Here is a 17,679-nt window from a genome sequence, read left to right on the forward strand (position 1 = left end):
GGAGGGCATTGTAGGCAAAGTAGCATCTTGAGCCAATTCATAAAGATGTGAAATAGCTTAGTATATTAGGGGCAGTACAGTAATTCAATAAGGGACGGAGGGATAAATTCCAAAGGTGAAGGACGCGGTGGGAGATGGGGCATGAGTGACAGAGTTGTGTTTTAGAAATCATCCTGATGACATAGATTGGGGTGGGGTGAGGCTGGAACCAGTTAGGATACTCTTATAAATATTCCAGATGAAAGACGAGGAGGATCTAGATCTAAGGCTATGACGGTGGGATGGGGCCAAAGGAAACAGATCTGAGAGAGACATAAGGAATTGTCCATAGACTTGGTGACTAACCAGGTGTGAAAGTTGTAGGGCAGAGCCAGGAATTGAGTGTGAGGAGCATGGGAGGAAGAATAAGCTCATGGTGAAAGGTTGGTTAAAAGTTCATTTTGGGCCTGAGAAGCCTATAGGACATAAAGGAGCAAACATCTAGCTACAGCTGGAGCTAAGGAGTTTGGGACTGGAGATAAGTTAGGGAGTCACCAACATGTAAGGGTGCTTAAAATCTTGGAAATGGATGCGATCACCCGTGGAACAGGTCTAGTGCAGGAAAGTATGGGCTAGGTAGTCAGGGAAGTTCTGGAATGAGTGCTAAAGAACTGGCAGGTTGGAATTCTGTAGTGTTCAGGACGTATCAAGCCAAGTAGGAGGGTTCATATAGAGAAATTAAGGAGCATATGAAACCAGGTTATGGGGGAACCTAGAATTGTGGCTAAGGATTTTTTTTTCCCCCTTGAAAAAAGAATTTCAAAGGAACATAGTATCTTAGGGTGATTGATTTGGTGGCGGTGCTCAGAATAGATTGGAAGAGGGGCCAGAAGTATGTGGGCTGGTTTAGATGGCATTTATTGAATGCCATCTCTAAGGTGATGGGGCCTTGAATGCAGCAGGAAAGGAAATGGGGGGTAAAATAAGAGTCAGTTCAAAGAAGGATCCACACAGGCCATGCCCAGAGATTGTAGCAAGTGGAAAGTAATTTTGCATCACAGTGAGGAGGATGCTGGGTTGTAGACAGGGCTGTAAGTCCAGGGATCATGTCTTGTTTTATCATTGTATCTCTGGCACCTGATACATATCATGCATTCAGTATCTCTTGAGTGGATAAATGGGTAGTATCGTTGATAGAAATGGAGGAGTCATAAGAAACACTAGACTTGGAAAGAAGGTGAGTTCTAGTTTGAACATGTGGGGCATTCCAAGTGGACATATCCAGCAGGTGACATGTGAGGGGATGTACCTAGAGCTACAGATTGCTTCAGCTCATCAAGTATTTAGAAACTGGGTACTATAGGAGGAATAAAGATGAGCAAGCTACCTTGAAGGCTACAGAATGAGGTATAAGAAGAATATGCAAATTACCATGAAGCAGAAAATGTTAAGGCAAAAGTGGTTATAAAGTGTTATAAAGATTCAGGAAAAAGAGGGAAAAGCAGAAAAGTCTCCTTTGAGGAGGTGGGGTTTTGATGGGCAGAGGGAGGCAGGGGTAGGAAGGAAGAGGGGGTCTGAGGGCATGATCCAGGCAGAGGGCCATGAACCAGGGCACTCAGGTGAGGCATGTCCGGGCAATGCCAGCTCACCAGGTTTAGCTCAAATGTGCAGGCTTTGTAGGAGACTGTATTATGTGGAAGAAGAAGTGAGTTGAGGGGGATGACAAAGATCCTGGTTGGATGGTCTTTCCCCTTGAACATCAGTGTCCTTTGCCTCAGGTCCTAGGGCATCTGCTTCCATGCAGCTGAGGGAATCAGGAACTCCCTCTCTGCCATTCGAAAGGGCCCATTTGCTAAAATATTTTTTGGGGAAGGAAGAGGAAGCATGCATTTTGCTTGTGGCTTCTTTCTTTAGTGTCTAGCCCTCAGGCTCAGCCCACCTTGCCTGACTCCAGGAGATTGTGGAAAGAGGCTCTGAAAACTCACACTGTACTGGAGATTACCCAGGGTGAGCATTAATAGGAACATTCCTTAAGAGAGCAACCAAACGGTTTTTTCTTTACAGCCACAGGATCTTCAGGGAGAACAGGGATGGGGGAGAGAAGAGCGAATGAAGTCATTTCAGAATATTTATTTGCATATGTTATAAAAGATATTCCAAACGATTAAACATGTGAAACAGAAGACTACTGTATTCTGAGTATGTCCTCTATCCCTTTGAAACAGATGTGCAAACATCTCACATTCAGACCTGGGTGCACATTTTAGACTAAAATAAAACTTCTACACTTCATGTATTGCTCAAAGGATTAAAACGGAGTGGATGTATATTTTTGGCCACAAATAAGAGAAAGATAGGTTTTGTAGTCTAGAAGACTTTTTGTCTCTTAAGAGCTTTGGGACCTTCTTTGGTAGGTAAACTAGGAGGCCCTGAACACACTGGTTTTTGAACGTTAACATGCATACTCTGGCTGGAATTTGGTCCCAGAGTAACGTCCAAATATGTTAGTTCTCAGATGACCTGAGTTTGTGGACTTGAGCCTAATATGACTGAGAGGAGCCTTGAAGGTACTGGCTGACTTGATTGGTTTCAGAACACAGAGTACTTTTATACATGCATTGAGAATTACTCCCATGAACAGATGAAATTCACTGAGTAAGTATATCGGGTACACTTGTGATGAACACTTCTTGAGCGTTTGCTATGTGCCAGACACATATTAAGAGCTCTACATAGATCATCTTATTTCATCTTCCCAGCAATCCTATAAGGTAGGCAGTTTTTCCTCCCCATTTTATAGATTTGGAAACTGAGGCATAGGTAGTTAAGTAGTGGTTCTGAGGTTGGAACCCTGGCAGAGCCCATGCTGAACCGTTAAGTCTTAATCGCCAGACCAGATGGCCCGGCATATTTGTGAAACTGCCTTGGATTAGAAGTGGGAAGCTTATCCAAAACATGTATTTATCCTAGTCACCTCATAGGCCATTCCATGTGTAGGAAATGCTGTGGAACCAAAGACTCAAGATGGTATAAATTAGTTTACCTTTCAGCAGCTTCACAGTTTGAGAACCTTTGGATGTTTGTCTCCTTTCCGCTGAACAGAGCAGACCTTTCAACTTAGGTTTATGCCAAATATTCTCGATAATTAACGAAGCTGCTGGGGCCAATTCTAGGAAAAAATAACACTTTAGCATCCAAACTGATGCAATCTGCAATGCTGGCGCCTTTGCTGTGGTTCTTCTTACACAAAGCACCTTATTGACATCACAAAACCACTGCGGGGCTCCTGCTAGTCAGCAAAGGTGCAAAACCACCATGGGCCAGGGAGTTTGCCTCAGCTGAGAATAAAAGCCATGCAGACATACCAGCTGGGGCGAGTTGTTTCTTCTGTCCTTTAGCTAGCTTGCAGGCCAGGATTCCTGCTGTGTGTGTGCAAGCAAATGCAGTTCTTGGCACTCTCCTGGGAAACACAGAGTTTTGGCTTTACACCCAATCTAACAAGAAAGAATTTTTTCCCCCCTCCAAACCATTGCCAGGGAGATGAATTCTCATCAGCCCCATATCCGGAGTGGAATCTGGAAAACCCAGTTCAGAACTTTTGAAGAAGCTGCTACAGAGTATTTTAACAACAGATCCTAAAATCTTTTTTTTTTTTTTTTTTTAAAGATTTTATTTATTTGAGAGAGAGAATGGGAGAGAGAGCATGAAAGGGGGGAGGGTCAGAGGGAGAAGCAGACTTCCTGACTTGATCCTGGGACTCCAGGATCATGACCTGAACTGAAGGCAGTTGCTTAACCAGCTGAGCCACCCAGGCGCCCCCAGATCCTAAAATCTTAAAGGGCCATTGATACCCATGAAAGTGAAGCCTGAGAGGCCCTTTAAAAAAATGTGTTTGTAATGGATATCCAGTGTAGGAAAATAAAAAAATATTGTTTAAAAAAATAAAGCCCCTTCATGGAATCCCATTTTGTATACTAAATCTTGTTTAAGGTGGGAAGGAAAACAAATTGAAGAAACCACCTGGACGAATGTTGCTGTAAACTTGAGTTTTACAATGTTTAGAATGTTTAGGGAAGGTAACTTGTCCATACTTTTCTCCTTTATAAAATTGCTAATGCAATACAATCAGCACTGAAGAAAGTTAAACTGTGTACAGCCTTGCAGAAATTACATAGTTGTCAGATTTTCCTAAGATGGTAAGGCTTGTTTCTTGGTTCATGGCTGGTGTACCTAGCCACACTGCTGATCGTGGCCAGAATCAGGTGATACCTTTATCAAAATCTGTGTATGTGCTTTCTTTCCCAGACACCAAATGGATTGCTTCTGACCCCGAGTCCACTGCTATCCAGCATACATTTCTGGAGCAGCCTTAGTCCAGTTGCTCCACTGAGTCCTGCCCGGTTGCAAGGGCCAAACACGCTGTTCCAGGTGAGCATTTAGAAATGAATGTTTAAACATTGAGCTTCTAAGGGGTGTGTTTCCCCAATAAATACTGCAGAGGTAACAGAGTTCGACCCTACATTTGGTTAAAATGTTAAGTTCCCAAAGGGAGTTAATGGTGCTGCAAAACCCAGCCTTCAGAGGCAGATGTTTTCATCAAGGCAGAAATGGCATATTCATGTCAGGTATTGACAAATGGAACAATTAATTCTCGAAGTGCTTGGATATCTTCATTGACTATGAAAACTGGAAAGTTATTAAGGAAAAGGGACTTTAAAAAATTAGGCAACATATTGACATCACTTGAAATAAATTGAAAAAAATAGTGAAGAATGTCCATACTGTAATAGAAAAGTTATTTGTATAATTCTATGAATCATAATCAAGTTCTCCTTGTTCCATAATAAGAAAGGAGCGTCCAGGGCATTTGGTTAAAAACTAAGTCTTAGCTGCTTTATCTTGCACAGCTCCTGTTACTAGGTAGGTACATTTATTATTCATTCACACACTAGAATCTTGCAGTAGCACTGCTTGCGATCATGTGGTAATCAGTATTTCTTCTTTGAGACGCAAAAACTGTTCCTCACAAAGATGTTACTAAGAGAAAAATAGGAAGGGTCCTAGGGACAGGAGTGAAGCAAAACTGGGGCAAGTGAAAACCCCCTCTAACTCTAGCCTGTCTCATCCACCCTGAATCCCATGCCTGCCCTCCAGTGTGGCTCACCCAAGCTAGTTGCTCTTTTGTTCCTGTTGCATCTAGCACTGACCACTTTGTATTATGATGGCCTGTTCACCTGGCAGTCTCCTCCACTAGACTGTGGGTCCTCAAGAGGCCAGAACTACATCTTGTTTCTTGTTTACTGTGGTGCCCATCCCCCCACCCCATGTCTGGCCATATTGCTTGGCATACAAATAATGCTTAGTAATTATCACTGACTAAATGAGTGGGTACCTAAGAATTCACCGAGGAATTGGGGCACCTGGCTGGCTCAGTTTGTAGTGCACGTGACTCTTTTTTTTTTTTGAAAGATTTTATTTGACAGAGAGACACAGCGAGAGAGGGAACACAAGCAGGGGGAGTGGGAGAGGGAGAAGCAGGCTTCCCGCTGAGCAGGGAGCCCGATGTGGGGCTCGATCCCAGGACCCCGGGATCATGACCTGAGCCGAAGGCAGACACTTAACGACTGAGCCACCCAGGCGCCGAGAGCACGTGACTCTTGATCACAGGGTCGTGAGTTCGAGCCCCACGTTGGTTGTAGAGGTTACTTTAAAAAAAAAAACAAAACAAAATTAAATATTTAAGAACCTAAGTGTTAAAAAGATCAGTTCTCTGTGCTTTTTTGAGTTGGTGATTTTGCTCGTCAAGGTTGGTATTGACCTCCTCTGTGCAAGGAGCTATACATGCTGGGATTTAGGGTCTCGGAAGAAGGGTAGAGCTAAAGAGGTTTTGATTGCTATCTTGCTTCTCTGGTTCCTAGTAAGGTTGAGGTAGGGTTGTCATGATGTGACTGTATATCCCTAGGTAATCAGGTTTCTCTTCTGGCCCATCTTCTCATCACAAGAAAATTGAGCTATGGTCATGCACAGCCAACATGTTCTCAGCCCTTTAAACTCCGGCAGGGGAGTAAAAACTAGAAGCAGTGAGCAATGTAGTGCTAGGAAAAGTTTTAGGTTAGTATTCTCTTGGTGGAGAGCTGAAAGACCTTATTTCCTCACAGTATTCACAATGGAGCAGCAGTATTCTAGTATTAGAGCTCCTGAGGAGAGCAGTTATTTGGTGCCATGTGTACGGTAAGCTCCATGGGCACAGGGACTGCAATATTACTTTAGTTCTAGAATCTAACAAGGTCTCTGGAAGGTTCACTAGATATTTGTGAATAAAGAATGGAATCTCACTTCCCTCCTCACTGGGAATTCTGCCACCTGATTGGTACAAGGCTTGCTGATCTCTCAAGGAAGCCATGGAGAACTGCTGTTAGGGAGTTCTTTGGGATCCCTTGCCGTGGATACTAAACCTTTTCCAGCCTATCACTCCTCACAGTAGTGGTTCGTGTCCATATGATGGTGCACATTAGCAGGATATTCGGAGCTCTGGGTGTTGGACACACATACCCTTTTCTCTTCAGTCACTACTGTACACCAGTGGCTCTCAAAGGTAACGTGTAAAAGAATCACCTTGGACGGTGTGTTAAAAGATTTTGCTGGGCCCCAACCCCAGAGTTTCTGATTTAGAAGGTGTGGGATGGGGCCTGATTATAACATTTCTTCAAGATCCTAGTGTTGCTGTTACTCCAGGAATCTACTTTGAGAACCACAGCAGACCAGTGGTTCCTAATTTATAACTAGAATTCTTCAGAAGAAATTGCTGCATTTAAAGACCACCTACTCAGAATTTTAATTTCACAATGTACCTGTCCTCTCTACCAGAGCCATTCAAAAACAACAACAAAACCACAAATGGGAGGTAGGAATGGGGAAAACAATCATGTTTAGATGGTTGTTGGCAGGGCCCTCTTTCTGTGACTGGGGTCCTTGAAACTAAGGAAAAACAACTTTGTACCTTTTAAAATATTACTCTTCCTATGTAAGAGCAGTTGTGATAGAAGTTGAAACTAGCAGTTTTGAAAATAGTAAATAAAACATGGTAAGAGGAATATTCAAAATTCAGATTATCAGCAGTGCCCCTTTTGAACTAATAATTTTCTTTAAAAATAAACCTTTCATATATACTACACATGGAGGAAGAAAAGAAATACATTTGGGCTACAATAAGTTTTAAATGATGCTGGCAAATTTCCTGTTGTCAGGATTGAAAAGTAGATCAGAATCCTTTCGATAAACAGTTGACAGAGCTGAGGAGTTTTTGCACAGAAGGTCCACTGATGTAATTACTGTGGCAAGTTACAGCAGATATTGAAGAATTTAAGGGAAGGAGAGAGAAGATATTAGTGCCTTTCTGGAAGAGGTGTATTTAAAAATTAAATGAGATTGGTCTGAACAGTTTGGCATTTTGAGCTTATCTACAGGGTGTCTGTTCCACTTCTGAAACAGATTTTCATCAAATTTGGCATAGGTACAGATAATATCTTGAAACAAGGCAGGATTAAGTTTTTTTTTTTTTAAGATTTTATTTATTTACTTGACAGAGAGCCAGAGAGCACAAGCAGGGTGAATGGCAGAGGGAGAAGGAGGCTCCCCACTGAGCAGGGAGCTCTCCGTGGGGCTCAATCCCAGGACCCTAGGATCATGACCTGAGCTGAAGGCAGATGCCCAACCAACTGAGGCACCCAGAATTAAGTTTTCAATTGAGGATGTTTTCTGAATGTTAATTCAACAAATCTAACCCAGAAAATATTTGCAATGCTCTGTTATCAGGGACTGTAGGGGAATATACACTATGGGAATAATAGATATATAAACAAAAGGTTATAGGAACCCAACAGGGAATAGCTTTCTAGTAGGGACTAGATGAAGGCTCCGCTGGAAGAAGTGGCACCTGAGCTGGGAAGAAAGGACAGGATTTTGGCAGAGAGAAAAGCACCTTCTAGATAATCTCCATGATTTGGATATGCAAGTACATAGTCTGTCCAGGAAGGGACTGGGTGATTAGAAAAGCAGCTGTAGGTCTTGAATGCTATGCTCAGGGTTTTCCACCTTAGTCTCTTGACAACCATGGAAGGTTTTCTAAGCTGGATATAAAAGAACAGATTTAATTATACTATTTTTTTAGATTTTTAAATTTGAGAGAGGAAGAAGCAGACTCCCCACTGAGCAGGGGGCCTGACACACCTTGGGATCATGACCTGAGCAGAAAGCAGATGCTTAACCGACTGAGCCACCTGGGCACCCCTAAAATCTCTATTTATTTTAGGAAGATATTGCTGACACCAGTGTGGAGGAAGGACTGAAGAGAAAGCAGAAAGTATAAGGTGCAGGAAGATATGAGGAATATTTATACTACTGCAAATACTGAGGGAAAAATCATCTTTTAGAATAGTAGAAATAGGAATATATTTAGAAGATATTCCAGAGGTAAAATTGAGAGAAAGACTTTTAGTTGGGTTTGAGGAGTAAGAGGTAGTGAAAATTAGGAAGAGGCAAAGATTACTTATGTGATTAAAAGACTAGAAATACTATAAGAAGTTAACATTTATTGAGGGCTACTGTATGCTAGACGTTGTTCAAAGCACTTTTCATGGCTTCTCATTTAATACAGTTGACCCTTGAACAATGTGGGGATTCGGGGTGCTGACCTCCCCCTTACAGTTGAAAATCCAAGTATAACTTTTGACTCTTCAAAAACTTAATTACTAATAGCCTAATGTTGACTGGAAACCTTTCTGATAACAGTTAATTAACACACATTTTGCATGTTATATGTATTATTATGCTGTATTCTTATAATAAAGTAAGCTAGGGAAAAGAAAATCGCAAGGAAAATGTATTTGTAGTACTATACTGTGTTTATTGAAAAAAATCTGCACATCTGTGTTGCTCAAGAGTCAACTGTACTCCCAATAGTTCTTTTTGAAAAGATAAGGAAACTAAGGCCCAGAGATGTTGCTCAGTTTACCCAAGACCACATGTTAGTAAGTGGCAGAGCCCTGACTGAAGTTTAGAGTCCTGCTCATATCACCACTCTCACTGACTTAAGAGTGAACACGGAATAGCAGGTTTTTGGTGAAGACGCATTGATGGGGACATCTAGCTGACAGCAGGAAAGGATTGTTGACTCCAGTATAGGAGAAAGGAAGGCTGAAAACAAAACTTTGGGGGGAATGTTGCAACTTAAGCGAGTGAAGGTGGGGAGTCAATAAAGATGAAACAGGCCAGAAAAGCCAGGCAAGAGAAACTACAACCGAGTGTATAGAAATAAAGAGCAGAGGGCAGAAATATCAATAATATACTTTTTAAAACAGGAAGATTAACAAAACCAAAAGCTGCTTCTTTTGAAAACACCAATAAGATGGACAAAAAATGAGAAAAGATTGCAAATAAGCTAAGAGAATGAAAATTCAAAACCTGCTCTTCATTCTGTGTTCACTCTTAAGTCAATGGGAATAGTAGTTAGGAGCGTGGATCTTAAAAGAGTATAAACTATATGCAAATAGATTTGATAACCCAGTTGAAATGGATAAAATTCTACAAACAACTGAAGTTCCAAAGTGTCAGAAAAGAAACAAAAACCTTGAATATGCCAATGACCATTAAAGAAACTGAAATAGTATTTAAAGAGCACACTCACACCAAGCCCTGCCAAAAATAAGTTGGGCAATTTGGTACAAAAAGCGCAGGATCTTTCAGAGTTTAAAACTTGGCTTTACTGCCTACTAGTCTTTAACCAATCAGAACTTACTTGAATTCTGTTTTCTATAAAATGGGGATAACCAAACTTACTTTACAGGCTTCTAGATACCAACTGAAATGACAACCACTGATAAACTGGAAGGCACTACACATAACAGTTATTGAAATAGTTTGAAAATTGAAAAAATATATTCTGTATTTATTGTACTTCTAACTTGTGCTAGGCTCTGTAGTTTGATATTTAGTGTTGAAATTGAATATTAACTTATCTAAATAGAAATTAAACTGGAAGATAGCCCAGGAGAACATTTTGACACATATCAATCTAGACAACAAAAATCTAGTTGTGAATAGTAATGTATTAAAAGGAGGTCTTTAATTATTCTTGTTGAGTTGGGAGTATAGTGTGGTATTTTTTTAGACCTGAAAGTTATCAAAGCATATACTTTTATCCCATTTATCATCTTATTTACCCACACTACAGAAATTAACTTTACTCTTTGTTTTGTCACTTAAAGGTGATCTATTAAGTTTGGTATTATCATTGTAATTAAAAAAAATATTTCCTCAGCTCCAAGATACATTCTTGCTTTCTAAATCTTTTAAGCTAAAACATTCTTCATTTTTAGCAGTTACTGAGAAGCATTTTTTATACTCTGGAAAAACAATGGCCATTTTCAAAATACAGTATTAGAAATTTTACATGTGAATCAGTAGAGTCAGTTGTCTGTGGTTTTCAAAATTACTTTAAGCAAATCAGCATTCTAAGTAGCTTGGAACCTTTTAAAAGGAGTATTTGAACATGCTTTAGCACCACAGGTACATTTTTTTCTAGTGGCTAGGCATATAAAATAGGGACATTTTCTGGGCCTTCTCCCTTGTTTGCTATATGTAATCTTGATCTCATTCTGTAAAATAATTTGCAACCCCTCTGTCCCAAGGGTGATCCACTATGGTCTGTCTAGGAATGTAAAGAATTCAAGTTTGTCCCAATGGGTCTGCAATAATTATTTTAAAAATCTTCTGTCCCCTACAGTTTCCAACACTGCTTAACGGCCACATGCCAGTGCCAATCCCCAGTCTGGATAGAGCTGCTTCTCCAGTACTGCTTTCTTCGAACTCTCAGAAATCCTGATGACATCTGGCCACAGTTAAAGACTTATTAACTGATGAAATAAATTTGTCCCCATGGGCTAGTTTACCTGTGTCATGAGAAGGACGTTGTGAAACCCTGTTAATTTGGTTTGCACTTTTCATAACATGGATGGTCTAGATTTATGTTAGCATTTTTAAAACCTTTTTTTATATTCAAGTATATATGAAGATCTGTTTGGCATTAAGTGATTTTTTAATGTTTTTGTTTTTATATCCTCTTAGCTCTTAAGTGTTGAACACTGTTGACAGTGAAGAACTTTTCTTAATGGTTTTCAGTGTAACTAATAAGGATGTGAAGCTTTTCTTTCTAATTCCGCATATGCTGAACTATGCTTATAGACACTATAACCAGCTGTGCCTTCCTTTGCATTTAGTTTTATGTAAATGGTTTATATATTTTTTAGTATTAAGAGAAAATGTTTGGAAGACAAAAATTAGTATCAAACAGCTCTCTAGTAGAATCATTATTTTTCACAAGTAGGCAAAATGAAAGCTTATTCATATTTTTCTTTTTCGCTTTCAATTGTATAAGAATTGCCTTAGAACCTCTTTTGAACTGAAGTTCAATAAATGTCCAATTTCATGTTTTTATAAAAGAAACTAAGCCATATTTAGAAAATAAACATTCACAAAAGAAAATGTTCTAAAGTGCATTTTTTTAAAAAATGAAGTTTGAAAGGCTAGCCACCTAGCTGTTTACAATCTTTTAGACTCCTCCCAAACAAAAACCTGAGATGGAAATCTACATCAAGTTCATTCTACCCATTCCCTTGGAATATATCCTATGTAAGCATATCCTTATTTCAAAAAATTAGCTGTGGTTCTCCCAGTTTTCCATAGTGAATCACACCCCTGATACATTTCCTGTATCATCATGAGTTAGGGTTTCACTAAACCCCTAGAACTATAATTAACATTTAAACATCCTATGGTTAGAAAGAGGCTCACAGACTGGTTGATGAACACAACAATTCTGTAACATCAGGTATCTTCAGGTGTGTAAGGCATAGCCTTGTTTGTGGAAACAGAGGTAGGATACACTGCTTTATGTATTAACTAAGTTTATGGTGAGAATGAAGGAAATTGGATATAAGAAATATATAACTCTTCAGGAACCTCATTGTGGAACTGAACTACATTTGGAGCACTCAGCAGTAAATTCTTTTGCGTAGTGTAAAGCAGTGGTAACAGAAACAGCAGGGGCCACTCTTAAGGCATTGTTCTGTACATGAAGTAGGAACGTTGTAATGTGAAGAGAACTGGAAAGTGCCCAGTGCTTTCAAGATCAGATTATCATCCTTAACTGTAAGTAACAAACCAATTTGAAATGTGGCCAAATAACTGATTCCACAGTAGGTGTTAAATGGCAAGATTATGAAAAAGGGGTAAAAAACAAAGCTTGTAAAAGCAAACATCTCTTGAATTTTCGAAGAATCTAAAACTTTGTTATAATGCTTAAAATCTTGAGATTTTTCCATTGGAATTAAGTGTGTCTGTGTATGGGGATGTACAAATCTCTAATATACACTTTTGGATATAAAGTAAATTCCAAAATCCAGACACTACTGTCACTTCCACATAAACTGAGGATAATTCTGTACTAAAATAAAATAGCTGGTACAGGGAACTGATATTTACCAAACATGAAATGTTAAAGGTAGAGGGGGCCTTTGAGAATGCTTCTTACCACGGTTTCCAGATAAGGCAAGTACACAGAAGCAACTGGGAGTTGCCTAAGGTCACACAGCTCATTAAAGGTAGAACAATGATTGGTGCTCACTCCAGTTCTATTTTCCCATGCCTAACTATAAGTAACTACTGGCCCAAATCTGTTAGGTAGAAAAAAACAGATAAACCCAAGGAAGTTAATCAATGTACAAAAATCTCAACCCAAAATATTTTTAAATGTATATGCTGATTGGAAATACTCTAATGACTATAAATCCGATTCTTGTATTTCCTTCCTTGAAATACTATGATTGACATACATTCTAGCTCCATTTTTAGAAATGGAAAAACGCCATACATTTTATGGATCAAAAAACTCACTAGGACACAGATACAGAACTGGAGGTATTGAAGTATAACTCTTATAGCTCTGCCTCATTGTGTGTGTGTGTGTGTGTGTGTGTGTTTTAACAATTTTAGTCAGAAAATAGGTTTCAAAGGACATTAAATAACTTTTTTTCCTTTTTATATGTCTGTTTCATCAGTGTTAATCTGCTATGGCTAAGGTTTTATAGAACTATAACCTAAACGTTGTTCTCTTTGTACACATCTTTTCTATGATGCATATCTTCATTCACGTTCATATATGTATCAATTTTATTATATTATTTTTGTTCAATAAATACTTTGTGATAAAAGGTGTGAGGAGGCAAGTGGGTTGGTTTACTTCCATTTACTTGGGATGATCCAAATTTTACTTCTCTATATGGGTACAAGTTGGAAAATAAGTCTTGTCATCTAGCCTTAAATATGATACATCAAAACATATATATATATATGTTTATATATATATATATATATAAAATCTGCTTTAAAAAGATATTTAAGGAAACAGAATTACTGAGGTTGACTTAGGGGAGGGGGGGGGGGGAGAATGGGTTTGAAAAGTGGTCCTCTGATCTTTTAAATCTTAAGGTCTATCAGTCATTCTATATTGAAATAGGGGTAGGTGAGGAGAAAGAGAAGAAACAAATTATCATTTATTCTTTCAGCTGCAACTAACACCATACTCAATGGTAAAAGACTGAAAGTGTTTTCCCTAATATAAAGAACATGTTGCCAATTCTACTTCAACAACAGGACTGAAAGTCCTAACCAAAGTAATTAGGCAAAAAATAAATAAATAAAAGAAATTCAAATAATAAAGTAAAGCTATCTCTATTCATAGATGACATGGTCTTATATGTAGAAAACCTTAAAGAATCCACAAAAAAAGTTAATAAAGTCAGCAAAATTATAGGATACAAAATCAACACAAAAATCATTTCTATTTCTACACACTAGCAAATGAAAAACTCAAAAAAGAAATTTAGAAAATAATTCCACCTACAATAACATCAAAAAGAATAAAATACTTAGGAATGAATTTAAGGAGGCACAAGACTTGTACACTGAAAAACTACAAAACATTGCTAAAAAAAATTAAAGCTATCCTGCATTCATGGACTGGAAATCCCAATACTCACAAAGAATCTATAGATTCAGGGTGCCTGGGTGGCTCAGATGGTTGGGCATCTGCCTTCGGCTCAGGTCATAATCCTGGGGTCCTGGGATCAAGTCCCACATCGGGCTCCCTGCTCCTCAGGGAGCCTGCTTCTCCCTCTACCTCTCTCTCATGAATAAATAAATAAAAAATCTTAAAAAAAAAAAAAAGAATCTACAGATTCAATGCAATTCCTATCACAATCCTAATGGCATATTTCCTGAGAAATAGAAAAACCCCATCTTAAAATTTAAATGGAATTTCAAGGGACCCTAAATAGCCAAAACAATCATGAAAAAGAAGAACAAAGTTGGAGGACTCACTTCTTGATTTCAAAACTTACAAAGCTACAAGTAATCAAAACATTGTGGTACTGGCAGAAAAAGAGAAATGTAGACCGATAAAACAGAATCAAGAGCCCCAAAATAAACTCTCACATTTATGGCCAATTGATTTGTAACAAGGGTGCCAAGACCATTTTGAGAAAAGGACAGTCTTTTTAACAGTGTTGGGAAAACTAGAGATTCACATGCAAAAGAATAAAGTTGGATCCTCACTTTACACCACATAGAAAAATTAACCCAGGGTGCCTGGGTGGCTCAGCTGGTTAAGCGGCTGACTTCGGCTCCGGTCATGATCCCGGGGTCCTGGGCTCGAGGCCCACGTCCAGCTCCCTGCTCAGCGGAGAGCCTGCTTCTCCCTCTCCCTCTGCCTACTTGTGCTGTCAAATAAATAAAATCTTAAAAAAAAAAAAAATTAACCCAAGATGGACAAAAATTAAGATGGATTACCTAAATGTAACAAGCATTAAAATGATAAAACTCTTAGGGGAAAATATTCATGACCTTAAATATGCCACCAAGACCAGAAGTAAAAAAAAAAAAAAAAAAGGTATGGTGGATGTCATTAAAATGAGCAATTTTATGTATTAAAAGGACACCACCAAGAAAGTAAAAGACAACCCACAGAATGGAAAAAAATAACTGCAAGTCATATACCTCATATGTGTCTAATATCTAGAATATATAAAGAGGAGCGCCTCGGTGACTCAGTTAAGCTTCTGACTCTTGATTTCAGCTCAGGTCATGATGTCATGGTCATGAGATCGAGCCTCTCATCGGGCTCCGTGCTCAGCAGGGAGTCTGCTTGGGATTCTCTCCCTCTCCCTCTGCCCCTCCCTCCTCCCTACTCGTGTGCAGTCTAAAATAAATCTTAAAAAAAAAAATGAATATGTAAAGAACTATAGCTTAAAACAACCCAACTCAGCAACAACAGTTTAAAAATGGGGAAAGGACTTGAACAGACTCTTCTCCAAACCAGATATACAAATGGCCAACAAGCACATTTAAAGATGCTCAATATCCTACTCACTAGGGAAATGCAAATCAAAACCACAATGAGCTACCATGTCATAAGTATTAAAATGAGTATAATTTTTTTAAAAATGGAAAATAAGTGTTGGCGAGGATGAGAAATTAGAACTCTCATACATTACTGCTGGGAATGTAAAATGCTGCAGTTGCCATGGACAATCATTTGATGGTTCCTCAAAAAGGTAAACATAGAATTACTAAATGACCCAACAATTCAACTCCTAGGTATATAAACTCAAAGAATTGAAAACAAGGACCCAAACAGATGCTTGTACACCCATGTTCATGGCAGCATTATTCACAAAAGCCAAGAAGTGGAAAAAAAGCTCGTGTGAAATCAACAGATAAATGTTTAAACAAAATGTACATTTGAAGAATATTATACAGCCATGAAAAGAAATAAAATTCTGATACATGCTACAACATGGATAAAACTTGAAAACATCATTCTAAGTGAATGAAATAAGCCAGACACCACTATGGTACAACTCCACTTACATGAAATACCTACAATAGGCAAATTCAGACACAGGAAGTACAGGCATACCAGGGGCGCCTGGCTGGCTCAGTTGGAAGGGCATGCGACTCTTGATCTCAGCGTTGTGATTTCAAGCCCCATGTTGGGCGTAGAGATATACTTAAGTAAATAAATAAAAACTTAAAAGAAAAATTACAGGCATACCTTGGAGATACTGCATGTTCAGTTCCAGACCATTGCAATAAAGCAAATACCATTAATAAGTGAGCCAAATGAATTTTTTGGTTTCCTAGTACATATAAAAATTATGTTTATGCTATATTGCAGTCTATTAAGTGTGCAATAACACTAAGTACATACTTTTGTGAAAAAAAATTCTTTATTGTTAAAAAAAATGCTAACCCGTCTGAGCTTTCGGTGTGTCACAGTCCTTTTGCTGGTGGAGGGTCTTGCCTTGATGTTGATAGCTGCTGACTGATCAGGGTAGTAGTTGCTGAAGACTGGAGGGCTGTGGAAATTTCTTAAAATAAGACAATGAAGTCTGCGGAAATGATGGAAGAGTCCTTTCATGCTATTTGATAGCAATTTACCCACAGAACTTCTTTCAAATTGGAGTCATCTTAAACCCTGATACTGCTTTATCAACTAAGTTTATTTATGTGATATTCTCAATCTTTTGCTGTCATTTCAACAATCTTCACAGCATCTTTACCAGGAGTAGGTTCCATCTCAAGAAACCCCTTTGCTCATCCATAAGAAGCAACTTCTTATCATTACAAGTTTTATCATGAAATTGCAGCAATTCAGTCACATCTTCAGGCTCCACTTCTAACTCTAGTTCTCTTACTATTTCCACCACATCTGCAGTTACTTCTGCTCAAGTCTTGGAGTTAGCTTCTTCCAAATTCCTGTTAATGTTGATATTCTGGCCTCTTCCCATGAATCATACATGTTGTTAATGGCACCTAGAATGGTGAATCCTTTCCAGAAGTTTTCAATTTACTTTGCCCAGATCCATCAGAGGAATCACTACTATGGCAGCTATAGCTTTTGAGATGTATTTTTTTTTTTTTAAGATTTTACTTATTTGAGAGAGGGAGAGGGAGAAGCAGACTCCCTGTCGAGCAGGGAGCCCGATGCGGGGCTTGATCCCAGGACTCTGGGATCATGACCTGAGCCGAAGGCAGCCGCTTAACCGACTGAGCCACCCAGGTACCCCATGAGATGTATTTCTTAAAGAATAAGACTTGAAAATCAAAACTACTCCTTGATCTATGGGCTCCAGAGCAGATGTTGTGTTAGCAGGCATGAAAACAAGATTGGTCTTGGCTGTCCATCTCCATCAGAGATCCTGGGTGATCAGGTGCATTGTCAATGAACAATAATATTTTGAAAACCTTTTTCCTCAACAGTAGGCTTAAAATATTCAGTAAATCATGCTATAAAGAGATGTGCTCTCATCCAGGCTTTGTTGTTTCACTGGCAGAGCACAGGGAGAGTAGATTTAGCATAATTCTTAAGGGCCTTAGGGTTTTCAGTATGGTCAATGAGCACTGGCTTCAACTTATAGTCATCAGCTGCATTAGTCTCTAATAAGAGAGTCTTTTTTTTTTTAAAGATTTATTTATTTCGGGGCGGGGAGAGAAAGAGGAGAGAGAAGGAGACTCTCTGCCAAGTGTGGAGCCCAACGCAGGGCTTGATCCCACAACCCTGAGATCACGAGCCAAAAATCAAGA

At 39.0% G+C, this 17,679-nt stretch overlaps 1 protein-coding gene across 2 annotated transcripts in view; it reads left to right on the forward strand.

Moving 5' to 3' along the window:
- ELK3 (ETS transcription factor ELK3) overlaps positions 1-13,358 on the forward strand; it is a 70,525-nt gene extending 57,167 nt beyond the window's left edge. Inside the window, exons 4-5 of one of the 2 annotated variants that reach the window (XM_032416313.1) lie at positions 4,285-4,407; positions 10,763-13,358. In XM_032416313.1, coding sequence (XP_032272204.1) covers positions 4,285-4,407; positions 10,763-10,861 — 222 coding nt within the window. In that variant the 3' untranslated portion in view covers positions 10,862-13,358. Of the gene's footprint in view, positions 1-4,284; positions 4,408-10,762 lie in introns of those variants that run through there. The other variant, XM_032416314.1, reaches the window with a different exon arrangement.
- Positions 13,359-17,679: the final 4,321 nt, after the last annotated feature.

This window comes from Phoca vitulina, unplaced genomic scaffold (assembly GCF_004348235.1).
Source record: "Phoca vitulina isolate PV1807 unplaced genomic scaffold, GSC_HSeal_1.0 scaffold19, whole genome shotgun sequence".
In the NCBI taxonomy this organism is placed as follows: Eukaryota; Metazoa; Chordata; class Mammalia; order Carnivora; family Phocidae; genus Phoca; species Phoca vitulina.